Source organism: Cavia porcellus, unplaced genomic scaffold (genome assembly GCF_034190915.1).
Source record: "Cavia porcellus strain 051 isolate PalLab524CR breed Dunkin Hartley unplaced genomic scaffold, mCavPor4.1 scaffold_10, whole genome shotgun sequence".
NCBI classification, from domain to species: domain Eukaryota; kingdom Metazoa; phylum Chordata; class Mammalia; order Rodentia; family Caviidae; genus Cavia; species Cavia porcellus.
The window spans coordinates 85,344,958-85,362,243 of NW_026947493.1; the positions used below are offsets into that span (position 1 = coordinate 85,344,958).

Below are 17,286 nucleotides of genomic sequence, written 5' to 3' on the forward strand. Positions count from 1 at the left end.
ACAGTGGCCGCCTGGAGGTGCTCTGTGAGAAGGAGCATGTGAGCCAACACTGGAGAAGCATGGCGGCCCATCTGACCCATGCACAGTACGCTTGAGACAACTACGTGCTGCTACCATTTCCCCTGGGCGGGTGGTATTCCGATAGCCCACGCCCTTCTGGAGTGGGCTCTTCCCCACATCTGGACTAGGATGTACTCGAGTGGCCTGGCCCATTTTCAGGACATCCTCGGTCACCTGGTAGCTTTAGGCAATTGCTTCTCCTCTCTCTGCCTTTTATTTTCTCATCTGTTAAGCAGGCGTGATATTGTTACCCAGCTCAGGGCTGCAGAGAGTTAATGACGCATCTGTGCAGAGCTTAGCTCTGGTCTGGCACCCAGGAAGAGCCAAGCAAGTGCTGTCATCCTGGAACTGCTGGGTGCATCTGAGATTTCATCAGACAGAGCCACAGGCCTGGTAGAGACCAGGCCACACTGGGAGGCCAAACAGCGCTGTTCAAAAACCCCTGGCAAGGCTTCCTCGCTGCCCACCTGCTGGCTTGGCAGACCTCACAGTGCACAGAGTCCCAGAGACCAGTCCTTCAAGAGTGACTGATGCCATGGACACCCCACAGCCAGCTCTTAAGTATGGTGCCACCTTGGCTCTGCTTTTCAAACCCTGTTGACCTCAGCACCCAGGAGAAGAGACAGGAGCTCAGCCCTCCCGGCACACAGGGTTGGGGTGTCAGCAGTGCTGGGGAGGGAGCCTCAGGAGCTACACCTGAGCCCACGGCCCTGCCATCCCCAGAGGTCAGCTCGGTCGCCCTGACCGCAGCTTTCAGCAGAGGTCCAGCGGACAGCACACCAGAAACCTTGTTCTCCGGTAGCCCCCGGCTCCCAGTGAAGAGACCTATGAGGTTCAGATGTGAGGATCTCAAGGTTTATTAATTACACCAGAGGCAACACTGCAGCTCTAGTTTAAAACAAACTAGCCATTTAAAAATCTTTAAACAAGAAGTGATTTTTAAAAAGCCAGAGAAAGAAACTAGTGCTGGCAAAGGACGGCGGCTGACAGTCCCGATCAGAACTGTCACGCAGGCGTCCCATGGCAGTGGCACTCGTTTCTGTCTCCGTCTCACCACAGTGACAGAGGTGTGGCAAGAAGCTAGTGGTCACTCGGAAAGGACATCCAAGAGGCTGGAGCAGCCGTTCCCGAAGATCCTCAGGGTGCTGAGACCGGCGACCTCTCTTCTCCAGGAAGGGAGCCGAGGTGCCTCCCCTGATTTCACCTTCGAAGAGAGCGCAGGGCGTCAGGGGAGCTGCTGCTCTCAGAGAGAAGCCAGGCTGCGCTCAGAGAGGCCTCTAACAGCACCGGACACCACCGCTTCCCCAGCGAACCCTCCCCCCAGCTTTTCCTGACTCCTGAACTGGCAGCGTGACTCCAGGGATGTGGAAGTTGGCAGAAGCGCGGGCACTGGGGGTTGCAGAGCGTTGTTAAGGCTGACAATGGGCAGCAGAGGCAGGAGCACAGGGCCTTCATTATCAAGCACGCGTTACTCAGGCCCCTGCGGCCGTGGTGAGCGGAGGGTCTCGGGCTGGAAAGTGCGGGAGCTGGCAGGGGCTTGTCACGTGGCACCAGCAGGTCAACCTCTCCCACCAGTGACTGCAGCATGCTACAGCTGAAACCTCAGAAACCATGTCATAAATTAAAAAAGAATCCCAGAGTCCAGTGAAATTGCAAAATGGACCGGATATGTACATGGCATGAAGTCACCGGAACTGAAACCATAGCAACGCCACTGTTGTTAAGTGGGCACCTGCCATAGCAGGACCAGAAAAGCAGTGAGGAAAAGAAAATCAACAGGACAAGGACAGTGACATTGTCAGTCTCTAACAATGCTCTGCGAAAAGCAAAGGTCTGTGTGTCAAGAGATGACCGGAAATGGAGGGCATGTTCAAATATCCTTGCAAATATGACATTCACGTTATTTCAAAAATTAAATGTGAAACAAAACACATCTGATAACTTTCTTGAAAAATTACATTCCAAAAATCAACACTTGATTTGTCTTTCGTGCGTTCTAAGCTCTGGGCCATAGCTGTGCTTGCACTGCACTCTGTGCGGGCTGGCTGGTGGCCCCGTGCTCAGTGTGGCGGGGAGCCTTCTGTTTCTATCTCTGGGCAGCTTTCCTCAGGCCCCAGACAGAGCGTCTGGTCTCCTGCCAGGCTTCTCCCACCAGAAGGCCTGTCCGCCTGTGCTGTGTCAACCGGGCTTCACCAGCTCCACGGCTCAGCTGTCCTTGAATCCTACTTCCCTTTAAATTTTTGACCTTGGACTCTTGAAATGTCGTGAAGAGAGATGCTGATTTCCTGCTTAGGGACCCATGTGTGGTCTTGGCCTGGGGATGCTTCACCCTCTGTCCCTTACCCCAGCACCTGGATTAGGAGGTGGCCTGCCTCCCGGTCCCCACTGTGGTGTCCTCTGGTGCCTGGCCAGATGTCAGGGTGATGACTTCTCCCTTGTAGGGTGCCCGCTCCACAGGGGTGGGTGTGCAAGTCTGAAACAGAGCACATTTCAATTCTCTCTGTGAGTTACTGATTGCTCAAATTCTCAGCTAAGAGCAGTTCCGCTTATGAATTGTGACAGAGAGAAGAAAAGAAAAAGAAACTAGTGAATTCATCATGTGCTGACCACGCTGTTCCCTCTCCCACGACTTCCGAGGGACCCGGTGCCTCTGGGGGTATTCTCTCTGCATGGGTATTGATCTGGGTCTAACAAGTGAAGAGATCTTATCAGGGCCTCTGCCTGGGCCCCAACCTACCTCCTCCAGCCTTCTCACCTCTGCCTTTCCTCCTGGCCGCCAAACTAGCTGGCCACATTCCCAGAATGCTTTGCTCTCCCAGGGTCTTGCCTGACAGCAATCTGCTTGTGCATCCCTCTGCTGGTGGCCTCTATCTTGGGCCTTCTGCAGAATTTCCCCTCCTTAGGGGTCCACTCAGAGGTAGAATCCTCCACTGCACTCAGCAGGAGTTAACTCAGAGCTTGAGTAGACCCAAGAAGCAAAGGGATTCACAAGAACTAACTGAACCATGTGTCTGTGAACTGACCAGCAGCCAGAGGCAGCAACTCCAACTCCGTGGGTCAGCAGCCCGGGTTCTGTGGCCGGGTCGCCTGCTTCGAATGCACTCTGGCTCCCTAAGCTGGAAACCTGGTGAGATGAGGCACCTGCATTACTGGGTGTCAGGAGGATCATGCGCAGGAGAGCATTTAGCATCACACCTGATACAGATGCTTTCTTTGTAAATCATAACGCAGACCCACACTATGCACACACTTACGCACACACACATGAATAGCAAGCAGTCATGGGGCTTGTTCTCCCTGCTCTGACTGCCAGACTGCAGTATCCACGGCCTGGGCTTAGATCCAGGCATATCCGCCTGGCTGTTCCTCCACTCACACTGCCTGTCCTGTGTCCCAGTCCCACAGTGTCACTGACTACCTCCCTCTGAGGCCCAAGGTCCAGGGCTGTGCCTCCCAGAATGGACACAAGACACTGTCCACTCTGCCAGACAGCCACACAGCAGCAAACCCACCTCTTCTCTGAGCTTGCTGCCCTGGCTCCGTGATCCCCTGCTTTGAGGAGAAGCTGACGGGAACCACAGACCCCTCAGGTCGGGGCTCGAGCCTTCCAGCACCTTTAACCTCTCACTGTTTGGGGTGGGCAACACCGGCTCTGGGGGCTCCAGTCCTACTCATCTCCAAACCACCTTTTGCCCCTGGCGCTGTCCCCTGCCTACGTGAGGACCAGGGTCAGTGTGTGCTGACAGGTGGGCATGAAGGCTGTCCGAGACAGAACCCATAAACGGCCACGGCTGTCTTCACTCAGTGCGCATTTGTTTTGAAGTAGACTTCACCTACTGCTCTTAGAAAAAGGAGTCATGGCTCTTCTCTCTAGCAACAGGGCAGATTTCCATCTGAAGCCTGGAGTGCCCAATGGGACATAGACGCCAGCCCACGGTGCATGGCCATCAGGCTAGGATGGGCCAACATTCAGTGCCCTGGGATTGCACCAGTGGTCCAGGGTTTCTTTCTCAGGTATCCCCAAGCATGCCACACGCACCCCATCCCAATCCCACCCTCCAAAAGCATTCTTAGTGTTTAGAGGACTTTCATGCACAGAAAACAGAAAGAACAGGATGAAGAAGCAGGCAGGTCTAGCTTGCACAAAGGAAGCACTCGCTCCTCCTGTCTCCTGAGACGCTGTGAGGGTGTGGATGGTGCTGCCCCCCAAACCTCAGTGCTCCTGGGAGGAGCCTGTGGAAGGAGATTGGATCCTGCTGGGAGCTACAGCTGATTGCTCTTAGGAGGCAGGACCTGGTTGGAGGAGGGGTCACTGAGGAGTGGCCCCGCAGGATGCATCTCCCTCTCCAGCTGCTGCCTCCTCTCTCTGCTTCCTGTCTGCCGTGCTGTGAGCAGCTCTCCCCAGCCAGGCCCTTTGCCCTGCTGCTTCTGCCCTGGTGCTGGTCATCCATGAAACCATGGTGACCATCAGTCAAATAAACCTGTCCTGCTGGAAGCTGTGGCGTTAGGTGATAGGTCTCGGTGACGAGGAAAGTGACACAGATTCTCGATTGTCTTTTGTGTCTCTGGCCAGCTCTGTCTGTGACTTTGCTGGTTTCCGTGCCAGTTTGGTGGACACTGAGCTCCACCTGAAGGCCTCTGTCTCCTCCCACGCAGCCTGCATAGTGGCCCCAGATGTGTGATAATTCACTACTTTGTCTTTAGTCTTGGTCTCTTCCTGTACCCATTCCTCTATGTCAGAGCTAACTGAGTTCTGCACCAAGGTACAAATGTGGGTCAACCAGATCTAAGGCCTAAGCACCAGCAGGCCCAGGTTTCAGCTCGCTGAGATGGGACCTCTGTCTCACCAGTGCCTGTAGCCTTAGCACCTTGAACTGTGCCTGGAACACAATAGACGTTTGTAAAACTTACGTGCTGCTGAGGGTAACATTATTTAAGAGTACTATAATTCCTCAAGGAGGACCTCGAGACACAAATGTCCCAACTGTACACCTTCAGGAGGCCTATCTGGGTTGCATCGTTCCCCCGCCCCGACATACCAGTCAGGATTAGCAGATTCACCTTTACAGCAGTGGTTTCCTTTGGGATGGGGCCGAGTCAGGTGAGACAGCCTGGGGGTTGAACTGCGTTTGAGGCTGTCCTAGTGCAGCATGATGGGACCTGGGACAGTAATCCTTAGCAGCTGAGAGTTCAACTGAAGTTCACACTCCTTAACGATGACTGTCATTGTGATGAGCTACCAGACACACATCATAGGCGGCACCATGAATAAACATTAATTGCAATCATCATTAGAACTGCATAATTGCAGAGGTGCCTTCAGTTAGCTGATCAAGGGAAGAGGAAGCTGTATGCTGATAGAAAATTTAAAATTAAAAATTTATATTGTCTGCCAAGTGGGGAGTGCTGGGATTTTCTAAAAATAAGCACAACCTGTAGAGAAAATCCCCAGAGCCTCAGAGAACTACTGATACAAGGCTGCCCACGGCGGCTGAGATGCTAAAACACCCGTGAAGACAGCTGAGGTTCCACATTCCCGACGGCAGACACAGCCCCTATATCCAGGAACTCAGACGAATGCACGGCGGCTCCTTGGGATGAAATCTGTGTTTGGCTGGCGATTTCCAGAATTTTCAGTCCTGACCTGAGCCGCCTGGGCTCTGTCTCTCGGATTCGAGTGCCCCTATGTTCAACAGAGCTGATCTAGAAATGGTCCGTCCTTATATTGTTTGATCAATTACATGTGCCTGTATCTTGCAATCTGAGCAACTACTTTGAGGATAACAATATGCAATGTATGAACCGTTGTTTGTTTCCTATTGTCTTGTTTTGAAATTCCATATCATTGTTTCTATTGTTTTTTTTTTCTCTTTAAAAAAAAAAAAAGAAACTCAAGAAAATATTGGAATCAGGAAATAAAGAAAGCCCCGGCATGCAGATGGTGACCTCCTGTCCATCAAATGTCTGCATTTAATCCTTAAAACACCGAGAGCTGTTTTTCAAGGCCAACAGACCGAGCTGGGCCCCATGTCAGGCCTGGCTCCTTGGGCGAGGTTTGCCAGTAGGGTGAGGGAGCCCTGTGGGCAGAGAGAGACGGAGTGGACGGGAGGTGGCAGCTGTGTGTGAGCAGAACTGAGCTTGGTGACAGCCGTGGCACGGGCACTGGCACTGGCCCTGGGTTAAAGGGTTGGCACTGAGGTAGATAAACCTGGCTGTAGCCTCTTACAGGCTACGTCTGTGAGCCTCAGGTTCTGAATCTGGAAAACAGGAATGGCCTGTCTGTCTCCCGGGATTAGTGTAAGAATTAAGCTATGCTCGAAAGCTAATGGGTAACCAATAAGTATCAATGGAATAAATTTTGAATGATTAGCTAAAACATAAAAAGAGAGCACAGGTTGAGTTTCCTTTTCTCAAAATGTTCCAGATGAGAAGGATCTTGGATTTGGAGATTTTCAGGCTTCAGGAGATCTGCATACGTCTTACTGGGTAAACATTCTTACTCTGAAAATCTGATACTGAAATGCTCCCGAGCATTGTTTGAGCTCTCAGTGTTTCAGATTGCAGATTTCAAATTAGGGGTGTTCAGCTCGCACTCAAAGGGTCCCAGCTCCTGCAGGACGTGGTCACAGAAACAGCCAGAGTGACTCTGCCTTTTCCCACTGCCCGAAAGGCCTCGCACACGCCCTGGCCTGCATCTCTGCAGGCTGGATACTCTGTTCTGTCTGATTTCAAGCAGCCAGGCCCTGCTACATTGCTGAACAGGGTCTTAGGCTGACTGCCCATACGTGTCCCCAGTAAGCCAAAGAGAGCCAGCCCTGGTGTTCACTTTGCTTTTGATTATGATTAGCAATCAATCTGGGGGAATGAGGACCAAAGCAGCTGATGACACACCTCTAGTTACTTTCTCTGAGCCGCCACCTTGGGAAGGACATTGACAAACTGTTATTTCAGAAATAGAAAATGCCCATTTCAGGACCAAGCCAGCCATCCACTCAATTTTATCTTAGCCGAGAGATGGATTATGCTCAGCATTGCAGAGGCAGCCTGGTTTCCAAGCTGTGGCAGCAGCGCTCTGAAACCAGGGACTGCTCCTAAGGGCTCCTCCTGCCTCCTCCACGCTGCAGTGTGACCCACAAACTCAGGAGCTGCTCATTGCCGAAAAAGGGGGGAAAGGGATGACTCAAAGAATAACTCAAACTCCATCCTTAGGGTTTTGGAGGAAATCCTTACACCGTAAACATAAAAATATTCCATAAATACAATTTATCTAAATGTATGTATCAGTGCTATACACTGATAGAGAATTGAGAGTGTATAATTTTGTTTTTTCAGGAATCTCCTGAAATATCTAAGTTGTTGTTTCTTGTTTTTCTTTTCCCTATTCTTTTAGTTGTCTATTTTCCTCTCACACCCTTCTTCAAAAGATTAAAGTGTTTTGTCGTGTAATATTTATCAAATAAGGTCCAGTGGGTCATTTTCTGATTTAAAGTTTTTTCCCTTAAGGATCCACTGGCTAAATTTTAAAATAAATAACCATTTTCTAGTCTATCCAGTTAGGTAAAAGTGTCTCTTGTTTCTTTTGAAATGCCTCACACAGTCCAGTAACAGCGATGGCTGCGACGTGGGAGCCAGTAGGTTAAAACGTAATGAAGTCCCAGAGGAGAGCTACACCCACAACAGCGCCCTGTTTGAGGCAGAGGAGGAGGCAGTCGCTGGGTATATTTATTTAACTTTCTTCCTGTGCTCCTCTGAAACAGCTCGTATTCCTCTCATTTCTGGTCCAGCACCCTTTCGCAGGCTCTCTGTGTATCAAGAAGCAGCGTAGAGGGGTCAGATGCTGCCTGAAAGGACCTGAGACCGGGCAGGAGACTGGCTGGGATCCAGTGCTGCAAATGTTGCTGTGGTGCTAGGACTGGTGCTCTGGGAACTCAAATAGGAAGAACGGGATTTCTTTGGCGAGGATAAGCGGTGAGCTGGAGAAACACGGCCTTTACTGCCTGCTTTTGAAACCCACCCACAGAGAAACCCGAGTTTATTTGTTTGTCTGGTACTTGGGATTGAACTCAAAGCTGGGTGCATGCTAAGGAACACTTTACCACTGAGCTGTACCCCGCCCAAGAAATCTCAGTAATTCAGATGGGAACCAAAGAAGAGGCTCTGAACTTAAATCTAGTACCACGGTGTGATGTTTATATTCAATAAATCATCTTTCCTAACATGGTAGGTAGGAGGGGTCTAAAATATCTCCAGACAATTCCTAAACTTCATTTCACTTTACCCTTTTTATTTTACAACATTTTCAAAATAACGGTTTGGGTTTCATGGCCATTTTCTCCCCTTTTCTTGTCTTTACAGAGGTCCGATGATACAGTGGGAATCAGAAAGATCTATCACAATTCCTGACTCTTAAACTTACTTTTTAGCCCAGGGAAATTAATTAGCTTTGAGACTCAGCTTTCTACTCTCTAAGTTAAGACTCATAGTAGCTACCATGTGGATGTGTGTTATATTTGATGATAGTGCCTACCATTTGTTCTGCCCTGCCCAAATGACCATAAACTAGTACAGGGCTCAGGGCAGTAGATTCTCAGAACATTTGATAAGTGATAATCATTATTTTTTAAAAATACACTAAAATGCCTAAAACATTATCAGAGGGAAATATAAAAATAAAACAATTCAAAAAATGATAGTCAACACATGAAAAATAGTGTTGACATTGACTTTGCCAACAAAACAGAGACCTGATGAAAGCCGTCATTGAGTGAGCTCTGTGGTCCAAAACATTTTCCCTATGGATGAGATGATCCAGGCCAGGCCAGCCATTTAAACAGGGCCCATTCTCCGTTCCCAGTTAGTCTAGCGCCCCTGCTGGCAGATGCTGGGAACAGACCTCCACGAGCTACGCACCTTCAGTCCCTCAGTTCTTTGGATGCTATCTCCTTAGGCTGTCCCAGATCTACCCTTTCTACCCATCCCCTGGACTACAGATGAACTGGCTGTCATCAACACTCCAATTCAGATTAAATTTTGAAAGACTCTTCCAAAACTAATGCCGCGTGATTTGTCTCTTAGCACCTCACTGAGCCTGCTCTTTACAGTTTACTGTAGAGCTGACTGCTATCAGTCAGACAGCCAGGGTTATGCTCTGTGCTGCGTAGCCTAGCTGTGTGACATAGACATTTCTTGAAGTGTCAGGGTCCTAATCTCTAAAAGGAAGGAGGCGACACCTTCTTCCCTTGCACGGAATGCTGAGACAGGGCTGTGGCAGGAAGCCTTGTATTTGGAAGCTCTTGTTACCTGTCAGATTGCTGCTGTTTATCACCAGGGGCTCAGGAACACCTAGACTCTGTCTAGGCTCCATGTACTTGTCACCCGCCCTGTCGGTGTTTATAAATGAGCCCCAGCGGAAAACGAGCTGTAACTTCCAACACTGTCAATGCTGACGGAAATACATTACATAAAAGACGGTAGCATTGAATCAAAAACATTCTAGAGCATTTGTTCATTCAGTCAAAGCCACTGGAAGCACTAAAAAGGAAGAAATCTTGTGTAATGGATTCTGAGAATCCACAGGAAAAGCAAAATTCACAAAAGATTAAAAGAGGAATCAAAGAGATGCCGGAGCTAAGTGAAATGGATCAAAACTCAGCTGGAGAGCTGCGGAGCAGAGAATCAACACTGAAAGTCAGAAAGGAGGAGAGACGCTTTAGAGTGACTCTGAGGGCGACAGGGTGACAGATCTTGGTGGCCCCAGGAGGGATGCTGGGACCCTGCTGGAGAAACCAGCCATTTCTCCCCAATAAGGCCCAGCCTGGCAATTTTGCTGCTTTCTGGGATAGAGGCTACAGGGCTGCCTCCCCATTCCAAAGTCCAAAAGTCAAAACAAAGTTTCTACTTTTTGGTGAAACATAAAAACTATTTTAAAAATCTATAACCTGAACTCTCAGGACAGGCCTAAGGCTCATGCATCTTTTAGGTGACAGTCATTCCAGAGGCTCTGTTCCCCTCATGGTGGTGGAAATCAGAAGCAGAGATGGCTCTGATATTGCAGAGACGGCTCTGATTATCTTCCTACCCGGCCTCCATCACCAGACTCTTACCTGAGTGTCATGAAGTGTTAGGAGAAAATGTTTTCATTGTCCAGACAAGGAAACTGAGCCTGAGGAGAACTGAACCTGCTCTTGGTCCCCGACTGGGATCGGAAGCCGAGGTAGTGCCCACATTTGCATCCACTGATCTCGTCCTCCACCACTGGCCGGTGGTCACAGGATGCACCTTGCAGCCCTTCCCCCAAGGGCACCCCACTCGCCCACAGGGCCTGTGCCCAGGCCATGCCTCCTTCAGTTGTTCCAATGAGTGGGTGCCACCTGTGGCTGGGTGACAGGAGACCTGGGCAGGACTCCCAGAAGGTCTGGCTCAACATCCCTGCTCCCCAGTCTGTCTGGGGCCCAGGTTCCCTCTTGCATGCTTTCTTCTCTCCTTCCTGGGGTCACACTGGAGGGCATCCAGAGCCCGTCTAGTCTCTCCTGCTCCCTCCCCTCCTCTCCTTGAAGGTTTCCCTTGAAAAGATCCTGCACCTTTATTGTTGGGGTACTTTGGAGGCCCCTGACTAACTGGGTTGCCAAAAGGCCCCTAGTAACTATGAACTTGAAGCAGGAGAAAACTGAACAGACACACGCCTTGGGGAGTCTTCCGCATCTGACAGGGCTCACCCCAGCAATATGCTGGGCTGAATGAGAGGAGACCCAGCTCCATCGCCACCCACACGCCATACAGGTGCCAGTCTAGCCAGCTGTAGCACCTTCACGGCCCGACCCACCTGGTCTCGCTGCCGGATCCGCTTGTAGACATACTCAGCAAACGGTTTGCGTGGGATAAACTTCCCGTGGCCTGGGGCAACGCTGAGCGCTCCGGCCTCGTATACCACCTGGCCCCTGGAAATGGTCACCAGCGGCACGCCGTGGCACTCCATGCCCTCGAAGATGTTGAAGTTCACAGCCTGATGGTGAGTCTTGGCCGAGATGGTCCTGGGTTTGTGGACAGCAAACGCAAAGCCCCACATTATCACCAGCTCGTGTGACAAACAGGAGAAAGACGGAAGGGACGTGGGTCACACTGCTAAGCCAGGGCCTCGTCACCCTGCCCAGCGACCTGAGGAACAGAACACTGACAGCAGTGCTGAGAGCTGCAGACTCGGAGCTGTGAGGCAGCAGGCTCAGCCTCTGCGGGGCGAGCTCCCCTGAGTGACGTGGACATGGAGGGGTCCCGGCAGCAGGACCAGCCGCCCCTGCATCCTGCACCCAGACAGCCGCGCCGGAGCAGGTGTAGTGGCTGGACTGCTCGGAGAGCTTGGACTTGACTTCTGGATGCAGGCAGCCTCTGCTTAGGCTGTTCTGGTCCCCTTGCTGGACCCGTGAGGGCTCTGAAGCGGCTCTCCTCACCTCCTTGTGTTTTGTTTGATTTTTGAGACCGAGTCTTGCTATGTCATGCAGGCTGCCATCCTGCCTCAGCCTCCCGAGTGCTCCAGCAGATGGTGCAGTTGGCCAGTGACTGCCTGGTTAAAGCCATCCAGCCCCATGGCCAGCAGCTGCTCCTCCCTGAAGCCCTGCTTGGTCCTGACCACAGCCACCGTGCTGACCATGCACTTGCCTGTCGGGGTGGGGGAGCTGTAGCCACTTCGGGGTTGTACCTGTTCACTGCCAGCTGCCTTTGCAAGGTGGGGTGAGGTCCAGGCCTAGGGCAGACGCTCACCTCACACCCGAGCAGGCGTGAGCCTGGGCTTGCACGGCTGGCCTGTCCCTGGGCCTTCAGGGCCAGGGCTGCTGTCCTCTCTGCCTTCTCTCCTGCCCTGTCACAACTCACTCTAGCATCAGATGCAAAGACAATGCCTCTCAGGGACCTGGCCAGCACTGTGGAGGTCAGGCCACACACACGTGCCTACAGACACACATGCAAATGGAGGTGTGCACATGCGTACATGTGCACAGGTGCGCATGCACACACACACGCTCAGCTCTCAGAGGCATCCTAAGTGGTTGATTCCCGGGGCAGTTCCTTGCAAGCATCTCCCTGTGTGTCCTTCAGAACCCAGGAGTGTTCTCCCTGGACTTCTCTACTTGCCCTGGAGCCATGGCCAGGGTCACCTATGATGGACCTGAGAGCGACGAGCAGAAATGTTCGTTCCCAGCCTCCGTTTGCCCCTTGGTAATGTATTAAGCCCTCACTGGAGTGGCTCATCTGTTGTACTTCCTCAATACAACCGGAAGGAAGCGGGGTCTTTTAGCACCTACTCCTAAACCTGGAAACCCAGTCTCTGGGGCGGCCGTGTGATTTGACTCCCATCCTGAGCAAGTCGCAGTGCATGCCCCCCGCATCCCTGTCTAGAAGAAAGTCTGCAGCTCAGCCTGCAGCCCTAGGAAACCGCCCAGCTCTCCAGAAACACCACAGTACCCCACCAGGGATATGGAATGTGAAACGGGCCAGTTAGGGAGAAATCAGATCGGAACAACGTTAGGAAAGACAGCACCAAGCATTCCCGAGCTGGGGCAGTCCGTGTCGAGAATATGCTCACCAGCACAGATCCCCATGCAGAGCCTTCCTCCCAAAAGAGCCAAGAAAGAGTCAACGGCAGGGCACCAGCAAAGCAAGAAGCGAGGGTGGGGAGAGGGGTCGGCTGGCATATGCTCAGTAGTTAGAAACCCTGGTGCATTAAAAGCAAACAACAACTTGGGTCCTTAGTCATGTCTCTGACAATGCCATCCGTGCATTGTAAATGCTTCTTGTCTCTGGCTTCTCACTTAAATAAATGAGGCAGAAAGACTCTCGAGGCGTAACGTTACTATGAAGAGAAGAGAGGCCGGTCCCAAGAAGAGCTTCCAGGTCTGGGAATTGAGGTCAGTGCCTGGCAGCACCACCCTCACCTCTGTGCCATCCTGGTCACTACTGGGTTGATTCTCAAGTGCTCTGTCCAGCAGCACGGGCCTGCCCTCCGGGGACAGTTACCCACAGAAGTCCTCTGTGTCAGCTTTGTTGGCCAGGAATGGTTAACTTTTGCAGCAAAAAGAGAATGAAACGGACATCACTGGAGAGGAAGAAGGCTCCTCTCTGTGTGGTGACCGCTCACCCACTCAACGCGTGTGTCCCACGCCAGGATGGTTCTTCCTCGTGCTGGGATGAAATCCCTGCTGGTCACGAGCCCAGCTGCAATGCTTCTGAGTATGCAAGGACTTTGATCATAAACGGTTCCAGCACATCTCATGAAGCAAGCCACGTGCAGGGCAGTGGCAAGTTAGGACCCTGCATTTACTCCAAACCCTTTATTTAACCAGCACTGAATTATCAGAAGATTCTTGAGGGAGCATGCAAGAAATGTGACAGATCATTTAAATAAAGACACAAATTATTTTAAGTTATCAAAAGAAAAATGAATAATAGGCATGAATACACATTTTGTTACAACAACAACAAAAAGAAACCCAATGTGAGTAATACATGAAAAAGATTTTGGCTTCCTTAGTGTTCAAAGGTATGTAATTTGCAGCTCAAAGGTAACAATTTTTGCCTATAAAGAAGCAAAAAACAAAGAAAAGTCAAAGACTGTGCTGTATCAAAGGATCCTACCCTTTGACGGCAGTCTTGGTGCTTGCTGTGGAGAGAAATTTAGTTTAAAGTAGCAACAATAAAAAAAAAAAAAAGAGGAAAAAAGAAAAAACAAGAACAAGAAGAAAGAAAAACAACAGCAGTGACCCGTTGCTGGCCAGGAAAGCTGACATGGAGGGTTTCTGTGGACGATTATCCCCAGAGGGCAGGTCCAGGCTGCCAGACAGAGCCCGGAGAGACACAGGGCTTTAAGCACATTGGGATCACCCCGAAATCCTTCAAGGGCCCCACCGCGTCCAAGTGCTGCTTGGCCGACATTGCAGCCACCAGTGTGATTGCCGCAGTGCCAATCACGACCCGGCAGAAAAGGCCTGGTGCCTGCGGAGAAGCCACGATCGAAGAAAGCACACCGGGTTCCAGCGTGACTGTCGGTGTTCCTACGCTTGCTGTTTCTCTAAGAACTCGCACATGGAAGTCATTTGCTTTGATTTCTCCCCGCTAGCTCGTGCTTCACTAGTGTCTTGTCACCGCATTCATGACAGTGATAATGACATTAATGTTTCTCACAGTTTTATGACACGTGCTGTGATCCATAAAGTGAGGAAAGGACGTGGTTCACTGCCCCCCACCCCGAGTCCACCCCTCACTTTGTTCTTGCTCCTTTCCAGAGCAGTTCTGGAACCCACTTTCCCGAGTGGCTGTCCCAGAACTAGTGTTCACTTTGCACGCTCACTTTGACTTTGGGGAAGAGTCAGTGGTCGTGGGGTGCAGGACCTCAGCAGCCAGGGGTGCGTGTTTGTGCAGGGGCTGCACGTGGCCTGGCTCCGGGGAGCAGCGTGTGTGAGCCTGGCAGGAACTCGACGTGGGCTGGAGCCTGAAAGAGTGCGTTTGGCTGCGCCTGCAGGGCGGGACGGGCCCCCAGCCTGGGTCACCTCTGCCTCTTCCCCACCCACGTACAGAGTGAGGTCAAGGCCAGCCTGGGTGACACAGCGAGACCTACCTCCAAAGCCAAAGGAAAGAAAAAATGAGGGTTTTAACCAAAAGATGAGTGAATGTGGGTGAAATAAAACATAACAGAGACCAAAGGAAAGTTCAGTGTCCAGTTAGAAAACAGTAATTCCACATGTTTCTACTGGGAAGAACCTGGTGATATTTCATGCAGAACAAATTAGAGACCCAAATGAATGGCCCAGAGAAGTTCTCAAGCATGAGACAAGGGTATACGGGTTCTGAACAGCGAAACAGTGGAGCAAAAAGAATCTAAACTTAATTATGATATATTCAAAAAGCAGAATACTGCACAGCAGTAAAAATGAATGAACCAAACACACACATTTCAACACAGCAAAGTGCCACACAATATTGAGGAAGTTCCGATTTACAAGTGCACAATGCAACTTATGTAAAGCTACAAAATCAAAAGCTCCCGTAGACATACCTATAGGACTTTCAGTGCAACAGTGAAACACTGTCCTGATGACTTCAGCCAACACAGAAACAACTGGACTGCCTGCTGGGTTAGCTAGCAAGTTCCCTAAAACCGATCAGATAAGGGTACAGAGAACCCCAGTGCTAGCTGAGTTGCAGTTGACTCTGAGTTTCTCAGGCCTGTCGCTCTAGGAGTCTAAACCTGTCTCTCAAACTTGAGCTCTGCCAGCCTCCCTGCAGGGCTGGCTCCCTGCCTGCCAGGGCCTGGGGCTGAGGAGGCAGCAGACCTGTGTGGGGCTGGAGAATCTGCCTTTTCAATGAATTCCTACAGATGATGCTTCTGGTATTGCAGAGACCATAGTCTGCTCTTTAAAATAAAAAAGGCAGCCTAGGTTAATTTTGTATTTTGAGGCAGCCATGGCTCTGAGGAGCCTGATAAGAATCTAAGAGTCTACGGTTCTTTTCAGGTGCTGATGTGAAGGTTGCTGTGATCTGCTTTCTCTCTGTCCCTGTGTTTGTTCCATAACTCAGAGCCTGCAGCTAGCCTGAATGAGAGGAGGGTTTGAGGCCCAAATCAGAGGTGTCTGCCTGACAGTGGGTCCAAGCCGGGGCCCGCCTTGTTCATGCACCGAGGCGCTGACGGACTCGGATAGCATCTTTATTAAGCGCTGCCTGGAGAACGAGATGGAAACACCCAGAATTTTTTACCTTTTCTTTCCATCCAGAGGAGGAAAAATGTACACCATGGACCTTGCACCAGGCCTAGGGGCTGAACAGAGGCCAGAGGAGTTTGGAAATCACACATTCTTTTCAGCGGCCCCAAACTGTATCTGGTTCATTCATGCAGTCATTTCTGAGGCCCTGTGTCCTTGAGCTGTCCTGAGCCCAGGGATATGGGAAGAAAGGCCAGTGCTAAAGGCAGAAAAACACAGAAAATCTGCCAGGCAGGAAGAAAACTACAGCCAGAGCCTAGCAAGGAAAGTGCCTTTTATACAGCCTCCCCTGGGACGCTATTTTGTGCCCAGTTTTAATGCTGCAAATAAACTGCTTATCTGTAGGGCAAACGATGAGGTAGAACGGGTCACTGGGATTCCTTTCTAAGCTGCTTTTCTTTTATAATTTGGAAAATAATGCAGCGATTAGTAGCGAAGTCCCAGAAGTCATTTCTAGTTCCCTGAAAGGTTCAGTTACATAAGCGCACACTTAAATAAACTACTGGGAATAAATCACGGAGACAATTTTACCCGTATGTAACCAGCAAAGCTACTTTTTTCACGCAGCATCCAATTTGTTTCAGTGACTGTCTTCCGAAGGCCACAGAATGTATGTTAGGTGGTTTGTGTGAACAATTCACTGCAAACCATTTTCAAGAGGTGTCAGCTCTGGAGCGCTGATGAATTCTGATTCCACCAGGCTGTCTTAGGCAAAAAACATCCATGCAAGCCTCTCAGCTTTAGCTACTCTGGTGTGGTGGCTTCTGAATGGCAGCCTCAGCCAGCAGCTCCCACCTACCCAAGAACTGACTCTCTGCTGCTAACGTTTCACATGCACTTTCTTAAACACAACACTCGTGCCCCTCAGTAAAGGGATTAACATTCAAAACACATTAAGCAATACGCCCAAGGTCACCCTAGCTTGCACACAGCCGAGTGGGAATTTATCCCCAAAGTGTCTGGCTTCATCACGGGGTACAGCAGGATGGGTTTGGGGTGATGAGTGAGCACACATTTCTCAAGATTCATCACTGTCATCTGCCAGGGAACTGACGTGGAAGTTGCTGCACTGATGGGGACGGCACGGGTGGGGCTGCAGTTGCGGAAAACCATGCTCAGAGCCCACATCAGCCGCCCTGCCTGTTCTGCCTCCACAGAACCAGGTGGGGGGCCATGGCAGCCTCACCCTGCTTACACCCACCTGTCTAACAAGGTCTGAGTCTCCCTCCCACTGCACGTGTGTCAGAAGACACGCTTAGCACAGGCAGAGCAGAAGGGCAGTCATGCTGGGAGCACACTTGTAGATTGTGTGCACATGTGTGCCTGTGTGCATGTCTGAGTGTGTGGGTGTGCATGCATGCATGTATGTATGCACTGTGTATGTGCATGTGTATGTGTGTGACTGTATGTGCATGCATGTGTGTGTGCTCACATACAATCTTGTGTGTCATGTGTGTACGTATGTACAGTTCTTCTCTGGAGG

The 17,286-nt window shown here is 50.7% G+C and overlaps 1 protein-coding gene across 5 annotated transcripts in view; it reads right to left on the minus strand.

Annotated features, from left to right (window-relative positions):
* Nucleotides 1-893: 893 nt before the first annotated feature.
* The window catches only part of Dpys (dihydropyrimidinase), a 54,777-nt gene continuing 38,384 nt past the window's right edge, over nt 894-17,286 (minus strand). For 2 of the 5 annotated variants that reach the window (XM_063257767.1, XM_013143991.3), the window contains exons 8-10: nt 10,883-11,090; nt 2,404-2,533; nt 894-1,264 (exon numbers count right to left, since the gene is read on the minus strand). In XM_063257767.1, the coding sequence (XP_063113837.1) occupies nt 2,417-2,533; nt 10,883-11,090 (325 nt within the window). In that variant the 3' untranslated portion in view covers nt 894-1,264; nt 2,404-2,416. Of the gene's footprint in view, nt 1,265-2,403; nt 2,534-3,083; nt 3,185-10,882; nt 11,091-17,286 lie in introns of all 5 variants that reach the window. The other 3 variants (XR_010050286.1, XR_010050285.1, XM_063257766.1) reach the window with 3 other exon arrangements.